The sequence below is a fragment of the Emydura macquarii genome, unplaced genomic scaffold, assembly GCF_026122565.2.
Source record: "Emydura macquarii macquarii isolate MOO-44397 ecotype Brisbane River unplaced genomic scaffold, CSIRO-AGI_Emac_v2 contig_3128, whole genome shotgun sequence".
Lineage (NCBI taxonomy): Eukaryota > Metazoa > Chordata > Testudines > Chelidae > Emydura > Emydura macquarii.
Genome location: NW_027133265.1, coordinates 5844343 through 5860305, shown reverse-complemented (window position 1 = coordinate 5860305; position 15963 = coordinate 5844343). Strand labels below are relative to the sequence as shown.

General features: G+C 44.9%; 1 protein-coding gene across 13 annotated transcripts in view; it reads left to right on the top strand.

Annotated features, from left to right (window-relative positions):
• The first annotated feature begins 7806 nt into the window (after window positions 1-7806).
• Window positions 7807-15963, top strand: part of LIMCH1 (LIM and calponin homology domains 1) — a 275637-nt gene continuing 267480 nt past the window's right edge. For 7 of the 13 annotated variants that reach the window (XM_067531174.1, XM_067531168.1, XM_067531170.1 and 4 more), the window contains exon 1: window positions 7807-8188. In XM_067531174.1, coding sequence (XP_067387275.1) covers window positions 8093-8188 — 96 coding nt within the window. In that variant the 5' untranslated portion in view covers window positions 7807-8092. Of the gene's footprint in view, window positions 8189-9273; window positions 9960-15963 lie in introns of those variants that run through there. The other 6 variants (XM_067531171.1, XM_067531172.1, XM_067531176.1 and 3 more) reach the window with 4 other exon arrangements.

Below are 15963 nucleotides of genomic sequence, written 5' to 3'. Positions count from 1 at the left end.
GCAGCGCCCCATGGGGAGTGTCTGCAGGCCCGTTTCCCACTCTCCCCCAATCCTCCCCCTCCGCTGTGGGGGTGGTGGGTGCAGCGGGGAGCAGGAGTGACAGTGGCAGATGTCCCTGGGCCGCCCAGCAGTGGAGAGTGGGGGAGCATGACAGGCTCTGGCCTGGAACCCCACTGTTAGTTGGTTGCCTGGCCCCTGCGTGGCCCGGGTCCCTGCGGCTCCCTAGTTGTGCCCAGCTTGGGGGCGGAGATACTGGGAGGACGCTTGATCCCCCTGAAGTGGGAGCCTGTGGCTGCCAGGCATTTCGAAGGAGGGGTGCCTCCGAGGAGGAGGGCCCAGCTGGTGCCCCCTGCCAGGCCAGCGCCCAGGTCCCCTCCTGCCCCCTGTCGGTACATCATTGATAGGGTGAGATAATGGTGTGGGAGGTTAGTAGCTAGGAGGGGATGAGGTTGAGCGGCTAGTGGTAGGGAACAAACAGGAGTCTTCCATGACAGGGATGGAGGAGGAGAAGGAGTTGGAATGGGCATGAAGGAGAGACCTAGTCTGTACGGCTTTAGAGAGACCTATATATGTACAGATCAAGAGGTGAAGAAGGGAAGAATTTAGAAGGGAGTCACAAACTGAAAATAAGTGACAAGGTTTATGGCAGGGGGGTTCAATGAGGGTGGGAAGCTGTATGGCAGTGAAGAGGGCAGAACTGAAGGAGAAGAGAATGAATTTATAGTAGAGGCAGTCAGTTGGCACAGTGATGGGACTGTCTCCAGATGTGAGCAATGGCACAGGATCAGATGAAGCAAGTTTTAGGTGTGAGACAGAGTTAAGGGGAAGAGAAACAGACTCTGTGGCAGGAGAGTGTAGGAAGGCACCGTGGCCTTCCTCTGAGCCTGGGCCCGCAGAAGGGCCACAGGCACCCAATCAGACTCTAGACTCGCCGGCAGCCCAGTCTGCCTGGCAACCAGGCAGCTGGGCCCCGATAGGTCCTGCTGGGCGGCCAACCCGGCAGCAGGGGGGCGGAGCCCTAGGGAGGGCGGCAGCCATAAAGAGCAGGCCCTGCAGCTCAGAAAGGGAAAGACTGCTGGTGGAGACAGATGTACTGCTTTGCCAGCTGCAGCAAGGGGCTGAACCACGCCAGATCTCTGCCTCAGGTAACCCTCTTGCGGCCCCTGGGGCGACCCCGGCAACCCGCCTCTAAGGCCTGGGTTGGGCCTCCGGGCCCCCTGGACTGGCTGAGGCCTACAGGCCTGAAGCACTGGGCTCAGCCTCAGGCCCGCAGCGGCTGGGATGAGCCCCCTGAACCGGAGAGCTGGGAGTTCTGCCCAGAAGCCAGTCCGGACCTGGAGGAGCTGCCAGACGCCCAACCCCTGGAGGCAGGATCTGACCTGGAGGAGTTGCCGGAGGCTGAACCGTACCCCCAGCCCAGCGACCTGGAGGAGCTGCCCCTCGCTGAGGAGCTTCCCAACCTACCCCCTGTGGACGCAGAAGGGCTTACTGGCCTACCCCATGCGGTGTACCCCGATGACCCAGAGGAACCGACAGACATAGGTACCAGGGAACCCGGGGAGGAAGGAGCCCAGGGACAGCCAGAGGCGTGGCTGTACTAGGGGTAATGCCCTGTCGGCGTGTTGTGGCAGGAGCCCCGCCGACTGAGTGGCAACACCCGTGCCACTGCTAGGGCCCTGGGCTGGGATGCAGTGGACTTGGGTGGGCCTGCGTCCCCCTCCTCTCCCCCTGATCCTTGCCAATCCCCAAAAGGGAAATAGCCTCTACTGCCCGCTAAACTCAAGCCCACTGCTCCTTGCTCGCCCGCCCTGCCTGGGGGCCGGGGCGAAAGACTCCTTGCTCGCCCGCCCTGCCTGCCTGGGGGGGGGGGGCGGGCCGGGGCGAAAGACTCCGTGCTCGCCCGCCCTGCCTGGGGGGGGGGGGGGCCGGGGCGAAAGACTCCTTGCTCGCCCGCCCTGCCTGCCTGGGGGGGGGGGGGCGGGCGGGCCGGGGCGAAAGACTCCTTGCTCGCCCGCCCTGCCTGGGGGGGGGGGGGGGCCGGGGGGGCGAAAGACTCCTTGCTCGCCCGCCCTGCCTGGGGGGGGGGGGGCCGGGGCGGGGCTCGCCCGGGGGGGGGGGGGCGAAAGACTCCTTGCTCGCCCGCCCTGCCTGGGGGGGGGGGCCGGGGCGAAAGACTCCTTGCTCGCCCGCCCTGCGTGGGGGGGGGGGCCGGGGCGAAAGACTCCTTGCTCGCCCGCCCTGCCGGGGGGGGGGGGAAAGACTTCAAAAACTAACATTCCCCTGTTGAAGTAGGAAGGCGCAGTGGCCTTCCGCCGAGCCTGGGCCCGCAGAAGGGCCGCCAGGACTGGACCGGGCAGGAGCCCGTCGTACAAGAGATATGCAAAAGAGTCAAGGGTAGGTGAGAGAGAGGAGCAACTGTCCTTAAAAACCTTCACCAGATAAACGAACAGGGAAGAGGGATAGAAAGTGGCATAGAAGTCATGGACATTGATGGATTGGAGATCACAAGAGGGCTGAGTGAAGGGTTGGGGGCAGGTGGGCAAAACGAAAAGAAAAAAGGTGATAGAACTTATATATTGAGATACCAGAGAAGAATCAGAAGAAAGCTGTCAAATCGTAGCTAGTGTAGAATAACCTGGGTTCTGTTGTGAATGGTTCTTAGTATGGATAAATCAGAGATAAAGCAGATGGATGAGTCTTTAAAATCAATCTAAAATGCCAGAACAGAAAAAAAATGCTATGAAAAGTCTTCTCATCTCTCTTATCAATGGAAAAGGAAATAGTGAAACTGTATGAAATATCTATCCATTCATGTAATTTTCTGAATGACAGTGAGCATTGATGCTACCTCTGACAATCTGTTATCCAGTTATGGTAGTCTAGAGGGGAATGACTGTGATAGAAGGCAGCATGGCAGAAATAAACAAACTGGCGCAGTCAGCCAAATCCTGCACTACAAATGGAGCACAACAGATGCTCTGATTAAATAAAATGTGAAGTTGCAACATTTGTTTAGTGACAGAAGAACCCAACATGCAATCATGATCTTAGATTTTCTCTCATGAAGATCAATAATTCTAATTGTATTGTTTTTTGTAGAATAGTATCTTCAAAAGAGCTCCTAAATTTAAACAGTCTTTCTTCTTTATGATTTTGCAAAATAAAGATTTCCCTGCCTCTTACTTTATCAGCAAATATCTTTCCCAACCTGCTCTCAGACACAAGCTCCATGCAATGTAGATTCCAAACTCCTTTCGTGGGGTTAGGTATTATTAATGCAGCATTTTAAAAACTTATTGTTAAACTTTAGCTCTAACATTCTTTTCAGTCCTGGTTGCTGTTCCTAGAGTTTCTCCCCATGGACCACTGAGACCACATCCTAGATCATATCTTTCTAGAGAATCACACTGACCTCCCTTGCATCAAACTGGGAAAACAGACCACCTGCGTCTGAGACACCAAAAATCATGTAACATTCCCCAGTAGAATCAACATCTGCCAACAGGGTGGGATGTTTTATACAAACACTGCTAGTCTGTTACGTGAATATTGTGGGGTAAGATCAAACCCACCATGATGAAGACCAGTTCTGTTTCATTACATCCCTGATCCCCCAATACTGCAATTTAACTGTTATGTAGGGTAAAAAATGAATGGGACAGTTCCACTCTCCTGGTAGGAGAAAAATAAACTAGGCACAAGATCAAACTGGTCAGTAAAAGATAGAGTAGAACTCCCTTTTGCCAGAAGCCATCCACCAACAAAAGCCCCCCTTTTTTAAATATCTTAAGGTCTCTCCCTCCATGTCTGGCAGCTAAAGCAATTGATAAGAGGTGGAACAGATTCTTTTCCTTTACCCAAACCTTCCTACACCCTGTCACATTATACATTTCTCTGTAACGAACACATGATCACTTTTTTTAAAGTGAGGCTAGAATGAATGGATCTTTACACAAATAAAAAGAAAATTAAGCTTAAAACCTAAACCTGTTTTTCTATACATTTTTTTTTTTCTCTAATATGTGCGCACACTAGGTTTGTTTGGGTAGAGTTGATCATGAATACTGAGCTGCTGACATGGATTTTATTAAAACAAACAAAACCAAAGTATTTGTTTTAGGGGAAGAAATCACATAAGAATTACATGGACTTTGCAAACAGCTATAAGGAAACAAAAAAGGTTGCTTTTCACTGCATCATTTTAATACCAAGAATGGCAACATAGTAAGTCCTTCTGGTTCAGTAATAGCATAGAATGTCTCTGTTGCAGCACCCTTAGAGTTTCAAAGTTGCATGTTTTACTTCCTGAATCAGTAGCCAAGGTAGTTAAAAAGGGAAGAAGAAATCTGAAAACCTTTAGATGATAATCTACGTTATGGAGCCAGGCGGGGTGCTGTATCCCCATATGAGGGGTGGGGACCTAGATGGTGTTCAAGAAGCTCAGCAAAAGCTGTGTGACTCTACAGGCAGATGGCAGTAAAAATTAGCCCAGGCTGCAGCTAGGACTGTGTATCCATGGGAACAGGGAAGCAGAGATAATGTTTGGCACTTGTTTAGTGAAGATAAGGGGCCCAATCCTGCTGCCGTTGAAATCTACGTGAATTTTTCCATTGACTTGAATGGAAGTAAGACTGGGCCCATTAAAACACTGCACCAGGTTTATCACTAGGCATAAGCTTTTCACTGATGTAAACCCTAATCCTTCAAAGATTAATGTATGTACTTAAAGATAAGCATGTACATAAATGTATGCAGGATCAAGGCCTCAGTGAATGTAGATCTACACTGGTATAAATGAGAGCTGAATTTGTCCTAGCCTTACTTTAAGACCATGTAGGTGTTATCTTTTCCCTCAGCCTGGTACTGTACAATAATATATTTTATTTGTCTAAGGGCATATGCAGAAATGATGCACTGGCAAAATTATATATTTGATATTAATCAATATAAAAACTGTTAGAAAAATAATTGGTCATATTGTTATTGTAACTATTTTAAACTTGCTATTCTATTGAGACAATGGGGAATTTATTCTACTCTATTTCTGATGTACATTATCCTTCATTAAATGCTTCAGGATTATAAATCAGAAAATAATTTTGTATTTGTATGAGTATCCTAAAATACTCTCACTATTTATCTTAAAACTTTTAAGACTAGATCACCATTAATATGGATGATATAACTTTCCAGTTTTAGTCTTGGGAAACATTCCTAATAACGTCATGTACTAGTGACTGTTTTCCAGCTATATCTAGCAGTTTAGCAAGGTTAAAATATTAAACAAAGACCCACAATATAGGACACACAACCAATAGAGCTAGAACCTTAGAATAGAATTGGCATTAATGACTCTAAGGTACACAAGATTTTCTCAGTTGAGGAGTTAGCATTTGTGATGTGAATAATTTTGAGCAATAAAAATGAAATGTATCCAAACCTTTGAATGGAGGCAAATTCAGACCTGAAATGAGACCGCTGAGAAGTATAGTTCCAGCACCTTCCTCTCAGGTCAGCTATATTTTTAGAAATAGCTTCCTTTGCTGACAACTATCACTTTCTGAAATGCTGCCTTTGACAATTAAACAATCCCCCCTTTTATATTAAATAATAATAATAAATATTTTTGTGTACATTTCCAATATCTAGATACATTTAGTTACCGCAAACAAATGTAACTACAAATTGTAATTTAGGCTCTGGTCCTTGAAACACTTATGTACATGCTTAACAGACACACTGCTGTTTCTTAACAGATGTGTAAATGTTTACAGGATTGGGTCTTAAAAAAAAAAAGGCCACTTCAGCAAAGTCATATGCACATGCTTAATTTTAAGCACCTGAGTACTTCTGTTAACACTAGGAGTACTCCCATAGCAAGTTAAGCATTCATGTATGTCTTTGTAGGGTAGGGGCCTTAGATTTTCTTTTATTTAAATGAGAGAAGGAGAAAATGGGTCAGGGTAAATATTGAACTGTCAATGTTGTTGTTTAAAAGGGACGTAGTCAACTTGAAATCTAGCTAATTTTTAAAAGATGAGTTAAATGTAGTTTTAGGTACTACACCTGCCTGTCGCTTCCCTTGCAAATTTTCATAGTTTTACAATCACGTTTCAGTGTTTAAAAAAAATATTTTTTTCTCTTTTTTGCTGCTGTGAGAGAAATCCAGAGAAAAGCAAAGAAGGCCCAAATCCTGTAAACAAATCCTCATGGCCATAAGGGATTGCTGACCCTTTGCAGGATTAGGTCCGAACTGATTATACTAATGATAAAGGGTGAAAATGACTTTATACAGTGTGGTGTCAGATACACAAAATAAACAAACTCAGGAAGCAGAGACATTCTCCTCCCTTCAATCTTCATTAGGCATAGGAATCTTAGGTGCTATTTGTAACGACAATGGCTAATATTTTCAGACATGACTATGAATTTTATAATATTGATAATGTCCCTTAAAACATTGTGCTTCAGGGCTGCAACCCCACAAAAACAATGACATTATGCTGTGTCATGAGATCCTCAATGAAAAAAATGACTTTAAACAGAAATGAAACTGACCAGTCTAGGTTCATTACCTAAATAAACATAAATCTTGAAAAGCCTGAAAAGTTACTAAATTTGATAAATTGTGTGTGTGGGTGTGTGCGCATTAAAATAAGTCACTCCCATAGCAGAGAAAGCACCCCAGTGATTTTCACGGTGTGACTGAACTTTCATAAATTTCAGAGGGGTAGTCCCCTTAGTCTGTTTTTAGCAAAACAGCAAGAGTACTGTGGCACCTTAAAGACTAACAAATTTATTTGGGCATAGGCTTTCATGGGCAGAAATCCACTTGGTTGGATGCATGAAGTGGAAACTTCAATTTGGTAAGTATATATACACATGCATGGATGGGTGAGTTACATCAGAGTGAGGAGGGCAAGTGTTAAGGAGCTTAATTAAATCAGGGTGGATGAGGCCATTCACAACAGTTGATGAGAAGGTGTGAATGCCAAAAGAGGGAACATTATTTTTTGTAGTGGGCTAGCCGCTCCCGGTCTGTATTCAGACCTAGTGCCTGACAGTGTCAAGTTTTCATAGGAGTTCCAGCTCTGCATTCATTCTCACAGGGGAAATGGATGAGAATGCAAAAATTCAGGAAGCCGTTCAATCACACCCTAGTACTGTGGGGAAAAAAATTGACGGCAGAAAGAAGGGAAGCCAAGACAGAGCCTCCCAAGTGGCTAGTGAAAGCCCGTCCCCCCGTTCGGGAACGGGGTGGGGAGGGCAGGGGACCAAGCTGAAGGGACAAAGCTTGGAGGTGTTAGGATGAGCCGCGTGGTTTTAATTTAGATCTGGGCAATCAAATCCCACCCTGTGTCCCCAGCCCTGAGCCGTGTCTTTTCCTCCTGAGCGTAGCCACCCGCCACCCTTCCCTGCGCACGGCACGTGGGGGGCACACACCAGGGCTGCCGGCGGGTTCCCCCGCTGAACCACACCAGGCGGCGGGGACCTAGCTCACTACCCACGTTTCAGCGCTAAACGGCGCCTGCTCCTCCGCCTAGACAGGTGGCCCTCGGGGCGGCCCCAGCCCTGCCTGAGGCCGATTGGGCACCAGGTGCGCCTGGGCTCGTCTTCGCTCGCTGCCGCAGAAGCATCCTCGCTCGGCGGGTAGAGCGCCCCCGCCAGCCCCAGCGCCTAACGAGGCATGTGATTGCTGCTGCTGGGGGCAGCAGCCGGGAGGAGTCGGGGGCCGCCGTGGCGGCCTGGGCATTTGCACGGGCTGAAAGCAAAGCGGCTTCTCCCCTCTGCGTTTATTTTTAGCTGGCAGCTCAGCGTCGCAGCCTGGCGGGGGGGCGGGGAGGGAAGGAGGCTGGCTCCCAGCGGGGCGGCAGGAGGAGCACACCAGCAGCGGGGTGACCGCAGGCGAGCGGCAGCCAGCACCGCTGCGAGTAGCCGCCACTTCCCCCGCAGCTGCTCTGAGGCGGGGAGCAGCCGCCTCTCGCTCCCCTAGAGGCTCCGCCGGGGCGGCGGCGGCGGCGGCGGGGGGGGGGGGTCACTCGGCAGTCCTGGGCGAGCCTCCCTGCCGCGGAGGCACCGCAAGGTTTTGCAAATGGCCAGCCCTCGGCTGGAGCTGGAAGAAATCCCGCCTCCGCCGGACTCTCCTCGTCCCGAACCAGCCTTCGCCGAGGCTCAGAAGTGGATCGAGGTAAGGAGCCTCGGCTGGTCGTTTGCGAGGCGGGCAGCACGGGCTGAGTTCCTCCTTCTCCTTTCCCGGGGGCGAGGGGGAAACAGCTGGTTAGCAAAGAGGAAGCGACTGTCCAGCTTTCCTTGTCGCAGCGATTGTGGGGTTTTGTAATTATTTTAACCATCACCTCCCCCCCCCCCCGCCCTTCTTCCTCTACAAAATAATGCCCAGCGTGCGATTTGCAGCTGCATTGGCAAACAAGGCACATGCTATGCCTCAGATCTCCCCTCCTCTTCCCTGCCGCCGGTGCACCGCTGCCAACGGAGGCTCGGTGCAGTGGAGCAGGTGCTGGTGGAAGAGATTTGAAGTGTTGCAGGTTAACGGGCGCACGTTGTGTGGTGGTTTTGGATGCGGTTTTTTTTTTTTGTTTTTTTTTTACTCCCCGCCCTTCTCCCACCCCCCCGCTGTTTAATCTCTTAATCGCATTTGTTTCCTCTGGACCGGAATGAGAGGAGCGCTAGTAAACAAGAGCCTGATTGAGAAGATGGCATTAAAATCGGAGCAATATCGCCTGTCGTTGTGTGCCTTCGAAAAGTGGTGTGCAGACCTTTCGGGTGGTGAACCACGCGTGCCTCGCAGTGTGTGTGTGTGTGTGTGTGTGTGTGTGTGTGTATCTATCCTGAGCGCTGACACTGGCTGGGGATTTGCGGTCTCTTTCATTTTGCTCAGATTTCTCTGTATTCCTAGCGCTACTAATTCATCCCTGTGGATATTCATATGCTTCTCTGAGTAGCACTTCATGGGCTAATGTGTGTAGAGATCAGGCTGGTGAAAAAAGAGCTGTCAGTGCAAACATTCAGTGTAATGAGAGGGGAAATCACTTGCCCAGTCTAGGCTGTCCTGATTTGTATGTGCTTGCAGATGAATGATCGATGGGAGTAACACTTTCACAGTGTAGAGGGAGAGAAGGTCATTCTGGATTGACTGACGTGAGGATTGTTGTGTGACTAATTTACAGTGCCTGTTGTTAACTAGGTCTGTAAGAATGCAAGAATTTCCATGACACATTACAGCTTCCTTCCTGGTAACTAATAGGAGTTAAAGAAATTTTGGTCTTGTCCTCCTGACAGGGAGAGAACACTTTATTTAGTCACTGTCCTCTCATGTTATCATATGTAAAGATGTTATATAGCCTGACTGTCATGAAACTTGATAGTATATCCAGCATGGAACGATAGAGCTCTTTACATTGCTGTTAGTCTAATCATCTACACAGAGTACCCAAGACAACTTGTGGTATCATGGTTTATACCACTGTTTCTTTGAACTGCAGGTTCCTAAATTTAAACTGCAACCAGAGTAGATCTCTGCAGTTTCTGTTTTAACAACGTGTTCAGGGAAAATAGCACTTTAAATTTGTTCTGAGTCTGTTAAAAGCTAGATTAATTTCTGAGGGATATTTCAGACAGTGCAGTTACAGTTCAATGATATATGAAGAAGAATGGTTCTTGTTCTGATATTAAATAAAAGGGTAGTGTTGGGCAGTGCTGTGTTAGATTTGAGTAACACTGCACTGATGTGGATTTGGTTGCAATTGTGTGTGTCTGTGCTCCTCCTACCACCAAAGAAAAATAGAAGAGGTCCAGAAACAGGAAATGAAAATGAGAACATGGAAAGGCTTCTGTATTTAGGAGAAGATGAAAAGATAGGGACTAATGTGTTTAGAAAAAAGTAAAATAAATTAAAGGGGACTTGACAGATGTATATAAAAATATTGACTACTATAGAGAAGGTAAGTAAAGTGCTCCTATTTACCCTTTCTTATTATGCAGGGACCACAAGACATAGAATTGTTGCCTTTGAATTTCATTGTAAAGCTGAGAGAAAATAATACACTTTTCATACAGTGCATAGTTATCTTGTGACAATGAGTTCCACTGGTTATGACTGAAGCTAAGAGCTTAGTGGGATTAAAAAGGATTAGACATTAGGGTAGCGAGCCATCCAGAGTTCCATTAGATATGATAATATATGGAGCATAAATCCTGCTGATCCAGAGAGTAAACCAAAAACTTCCTGAGGTTAGGAAGAAACTTCCCTAGGAGCAATTTATTGAACAATTCACCAGAACCAGATTCTTCTGTCTTCCTCTGTGCATTCCATTCTGGATTAGATGGGCAGACCACTGTTCTGAACCAGGAAGGAAGAAATTGCCTTCCTGGAAATCTTTTGTTTCCATCCCTGTGCCATGGTGATTTATCTATCTAGGTTCTTATACTGCATGCATGCATAGCACCTTCTATACAGCATCGTCTGTATGCTCTATCTCTTCTTAACCATTTGGTGTGGACAATTTGGCATTACATGCTGCATTGCTGATGACAAATGTGAAGTGCATTATTATGATTTATATATCTTAATGTTGAATCATGAAAGTGCTGCAGTAGCCACTGTTTCTTTCAACAGGAAATATTTCAGGAACATAGAAATTGCCATATTTGATTATATATATATATATTTGAGTTAATTCCTCTTAATCCTGAACAGTTAGATTGGCTGAAGTCTGGAAGCATGAAGGCTAATATCTCTTCCAAAAATGTTGTTAGCGTTGTCTGTTCTAATTGGACAGCTTGGGTGGTGCAAAGCAAGGCCCTACACTTGACTTGATGTGCTTGTCTGTTTGTAACACAATACCTTTTGAATGCCACATCCAATCCATTCTAAAATTTCAGGGAAGGTTCTAGGCATCAGTGGGAAGAACACTATTTTTTTTAATGGTGAAAATAAGAAAACCAAAAGGGGGCAAAAGAGGACACACAGAGCCTCTGGCTTCTAGTTAGCAGATTCAGCAGTGTCAGCCAGATCTCTAATTATCTACAAATCAAAAAACCAGTTGGTAGCAGCCATTAATGCCTTCTAGCATCAACAACTCCTTCCACCCTCCCCCCACCCCCCAAAAAAAAACAAACAAAAAAAAAACACCCCTCAACTCTGCCTACCCTCCCACTACAGTTTAAAATAGTGGCACCCTGAATGACTTATCTCCCAGGCAGAAAGAAAAGAAATAATAATGAGGGGCCACGCAGAATCCATAGTATACGGGAGAAGGTCCCAAGGGGTGCTTGTGGAGGGATGCAAGTAGCCCTTTCTTAACATGCAGCCTTCTAGGTGTTAGAGGCATCTATTGAGCTCAGCTGTTTTTATGGGCCTCATCACTTTAATATCTGAGCACCTCACAATCATTAATGTATTTCTCCTCACAACACCCTTGTGAAGTAAGGAAGTGCTATTTGACAGATGGGGAACTGAGGTACAGAGAAGGTAAGTGTCTTATCCAAGACCATAAAAGATATAATGGAGTAAGGACTTGAGCCCAGGTTTCCTGAGTCCCGGGCCAGTGTCCTAACTACTGGACCATCCTTCTCTGTTTAAAGCCTGTTTGAATCTTGTTAGTGTTTAGCTTCAATAACCTCCTGTGGCTATGAGTTCCACAGTTTAACTTTTTGTTGTGTGAAAGTTTTTGACGTGAAGGTAGAGTTGATGTGATTAGTGTAGAATGGAAGGTGATATATTGAAATTATACTGATTTTCTGGTTAGATCATAAATCAATGTTTTAGGAAACCATAATTCCATCTTGCACCCAGGTGTTTAATTTCATATAAATATTACACAAAAGGAGAGTATTGTTTATAGTAACCCAGTATTTCAGTTTAGCTTGGCATACACTGTTTAGATTGAAAGCACCTCACTAGTAACAAAATGGACCGTATTGGTAGCACTGAGAAGACTTAAAATAAGTGAGGTATCTGTATGGTAGGGCTTTTCTTTTGATGCAGTCTGCATTATTAAAGGTGAAATATCACATTTCAGTTAATGCATCTCTGTTTCACTGAAAGAATATCTCAGCCTTGCACAGTATAATGTGTTACTACAGCGAAACAACAAATCTCACTTAGTCCAATGGCTTGTAATTTTGAATGTCAGTGCTCCCCAATATACTGACTTTTCTCAAATTAGAATAATTGGTGGTTTGAAAGAACATCTGTAAAAGCAGTTGTTCGCACTACAATGATTCATAGGAAGATAATATTGCTGTAAAGTTGCACTCAATGCTGGTGTAACTCCTGGGGTATTATTATCTCATAATTGCATCTCTTAGGCTTGCCTCATTGTGCCGTATATTCACTGCTGGGGATTTGTTCAACTAGGGTTGGCTTTCCCATAGACTTGTACTACTTAGAAAATTTGCCAGCTGATGAGTGCTTCCTCTATGGCTGAAGCCCTGCGTAGATACAAAATGTGTATCCATATCTGATCTGCAAGCCGCAAAAATGGTCTGTGGATATAATGCAGATATCTGCAGATTTGCAGGACTCTATTTATGACTACTTGGTAATAATAAACAAGTCATGTTTTCTCTCTCCTCCACATTTGGCCTTTGAATTTGCTGTCCCTAGAGGTGTGCATAGGCTACAAATATCTTTTTTAATAACGATCCCCTGCATCCAAAAAATTCACGTGTTCCCTTAGTGATAACTGTTGTTAGGGAGAAATTTCCCATACTAGTGGCTTGTTGGGTGGGGCCAAATGTTTTACTAGGCAAACCAGTTGGCCCTATAAGACTTCTGCCTTGAGGTGGCATAAATTGTAAGTTTCATAGTGGAAGTAACAGATTTCGAAGGGGTGGGGAAAGGAGAGTGAAGCAGGGGAAGGATCAAGCACACTCCTATAAAATGGTGATGTAGTTGGGATTAAGATGAATATCCATCTGTGAATCCATAGGAGGGCATGGAATGAGAAAGCTTGCAAGAAAATCCTATGAACTGTCTTGTACTGGGTGTCTGGAAATGAAACCTCTTTGTGTGGGCATACCTCCGGCTCCCAATATATGGCTGGTGCTCTGAGGTTCAAGATCTCTACTGCAAAAACATAATTTTAAGAGGGGAGGGGAGGAATTCACTGACAAGATCTTGACTACCGAGTCAAGGAATCTCAAATGGAAAACCTATCTGAGTAGCTAGTGATCTAAAGTGCAGCGAAAGGCATTCAGATTTGTTAATATAAACAATTTAGTTTAAATACATTCATTACCTTCAAAACCCACTTGTGATATGTGCTTTGAGAAAGTGCTCTGTCCTTATTTGACGAGCACTTGAGGTAGTTTATGCTTGTTAATATATAAATACTCATTAAATGATTTGGACCCATCAAGTGAGCACATAGCTAGACTGTGTCCTTATTTCTATTACCTTTTTCTTCCTTTATGGGTTGTTTAAACTCCCATTTTACTTGATGTGGTTTGTATGAGTTCCTTATGGCAGGAACCTGATCTACTTGTCTATTAGTACAGCTCCTAGTGCAGAGTGCCCTGATGCAGTTCTGGGGCTTTTAGCGCTAATGCAATATCCTCTCCCCCACCCTTTTAAATTTTTTTTTGCTAAGTAGAGGCCAGAGGTTACAAATCTTTCTTGAAACAGGTAGTTCTTGTGAAGCCAATACAGTTAACTTTATTCACATGCTTCCAAGGATATTTACATGCAGAGGTTTGTACAGAATCCTACCCTAAACAATTAGATTATTATCCAACTGTAGAATGAGAATTGGTTAACCGGTGAATTAACCTATGGCTTTGAATGGAACAGTGGCTTTCATAACTTAATGATGATTTGGCAGTATTTGTAATTGAAGCTTTTTCTCCCTGATATCAGAAGATTTTTAGTAAAATCTACTGGGGATAGACTTAGTGGAAAAAAACAAATGTTTTTACATAGTACATTTTAGGTGTAGGGACCAGTCTAGGGTTGCCAACCCTCCAGGATTGTTCTGGTGTCTCTAGGAGTTAAAGATTGTCATGTGATGAAACCTCCAGGAATACATCCAACCAAAATTTGGCAATCCTAGACCAGTCTGCTGGTCCACTGGTATTGCTTTTCTGCATGATGAGAACTATGGGCTTTTAAAGCATGAGGTCAGCTGATGAGGAGAACTCTCAGGCTGATAGACTGGATGTGATATAAGATTTATGCATTTAGGGTCCAATTAAAAAAATCATTGAAGTCAGTGGAAAGTCTCTCACTGATTTCAATGGGTTCTGGATCAGGCCCTTTATCATTGTTAAGAAGGTGTTGGTCAAACAGTGGATCCATAATGCAGCCTGGAGAATGATTCTTTGGAAGATACCAAGGCCTGTGACTTGTTTCTGTTCTTAAATGAGCATGTATATCGGAAAGATGTCACCAACTTCACATGGGTTACTCCAGACTTGTGTTGATTTAAATGTAGGGCAGAGTTTCACTCTGTCTGCTCCAAGGTAGAATTGGCTATCTCAGACTAGGTGGATAGAATACATCAAACTCTTCATTCTGGCTCAAATAACCATTCAGTGGAGTCCAAAAAAATCCCAAACAAACCTGGCCCTCTTTGTTCAGGCTGTCACCTTCCAGAGTGTTTTCCTTTCCCAGTTGCTTAGCAACCAACCTCTTCTCCTTTATATATGGGCTCAATTCCCTTATCATGAGGTCACACTACTAAGCCATGTAACAAGTGGCTCTTGGCATGATGATGTGGGGGGAATGGTCAGAACAACAATGTCCTTGATAATGTTGAAGGGCTGATGTCAGTAGTACAAGACTAAACTGTTCAATGACTTACAACTGTATTAATTTGGAGGAGGGGAAGGAAATGTCCTCTCAGTAGGACTTATTTTTAAATTCTTTGCTTCATCATTAAGAGACTTCAAATAAGAAAAAATAGCCATCCTTAACACTGGAACATGCAATATGGTTCTGCTGCTATCAAGTCAGTAGAAAGGACCAGCTTAATAACAAAACCAGTTAGCCCTATTCCAGTAACATTGCTGATGTTAACAATGTAATATATTTGAGGAATAACTGAGTGATTCGGTTTGTCCTCAAGAAATAAGGTGAGATGTTGACCAAACAGGGAGAAGGAAAATGTTGATGGGGGAGAACAGTGTTTTAATTCTTCTAAAACACTAGATGACTTACTGTAGGATAAACTCTAGGTGATAAAACCTATGCATCTCCTGTTTGGAATAACTGCCATTGTGGAAACTGGTGTTATCCAGTTGCCTGTGGATGGGCATTTCTGGGTTTGGGCTCTCGAATCATTCCAAATGAAGAAAATTGTAACAATGCAATATCCAAATTAATAAATATTATCCCTCCTATGTATAGCAAGGATCTTAGAGAGAAAAGTCCTCAGTATGTCCTAGGGATTAACTATGAACAGACATACTTTGTTGATTAGAAAAGGTTTTCTGTGGCCCAAGATATTGTTTAGCTTGCAATAGGATATTTAAGGACAATAATTTCAATAATGTTTAGCTTTTTCTTTTGAGAAAAATATTCAAAAGGTCCTTCCTGTGAAGAAGTCTGGAGTCTCACAGCACTATTGTGCTGTGCGCTTCTGTAATGGAGATCAAAATCCTGAGTGACAGGTTGATCCTTAAGACTCCAGCAGTCTTCTTTTATGCATCTGCAGTTTGTATGCCCTTGAAGGGAAGCCGGTGGAAGTCACTTAACATTGTCTTTGCCACTGTAGTAGTAGTATTACAGTAGTGCCTAGAAGCTGTGGACCAAGACCCCATTGTGTAGGAGCTGTATAAACACAGAACTCCTTACGCTTACAGCTTTGCTCGACTATGTCATTTTTTTACAGATACGTTGTTCTTTCCTCCTCCGGAAAAACTTCTTTAGGCAATACGAAGTATGTTGTGTTGCTGCCAAATTAACTATTTTTACTAGATAACTTGTGCTATTTTTATTTTAGAAAG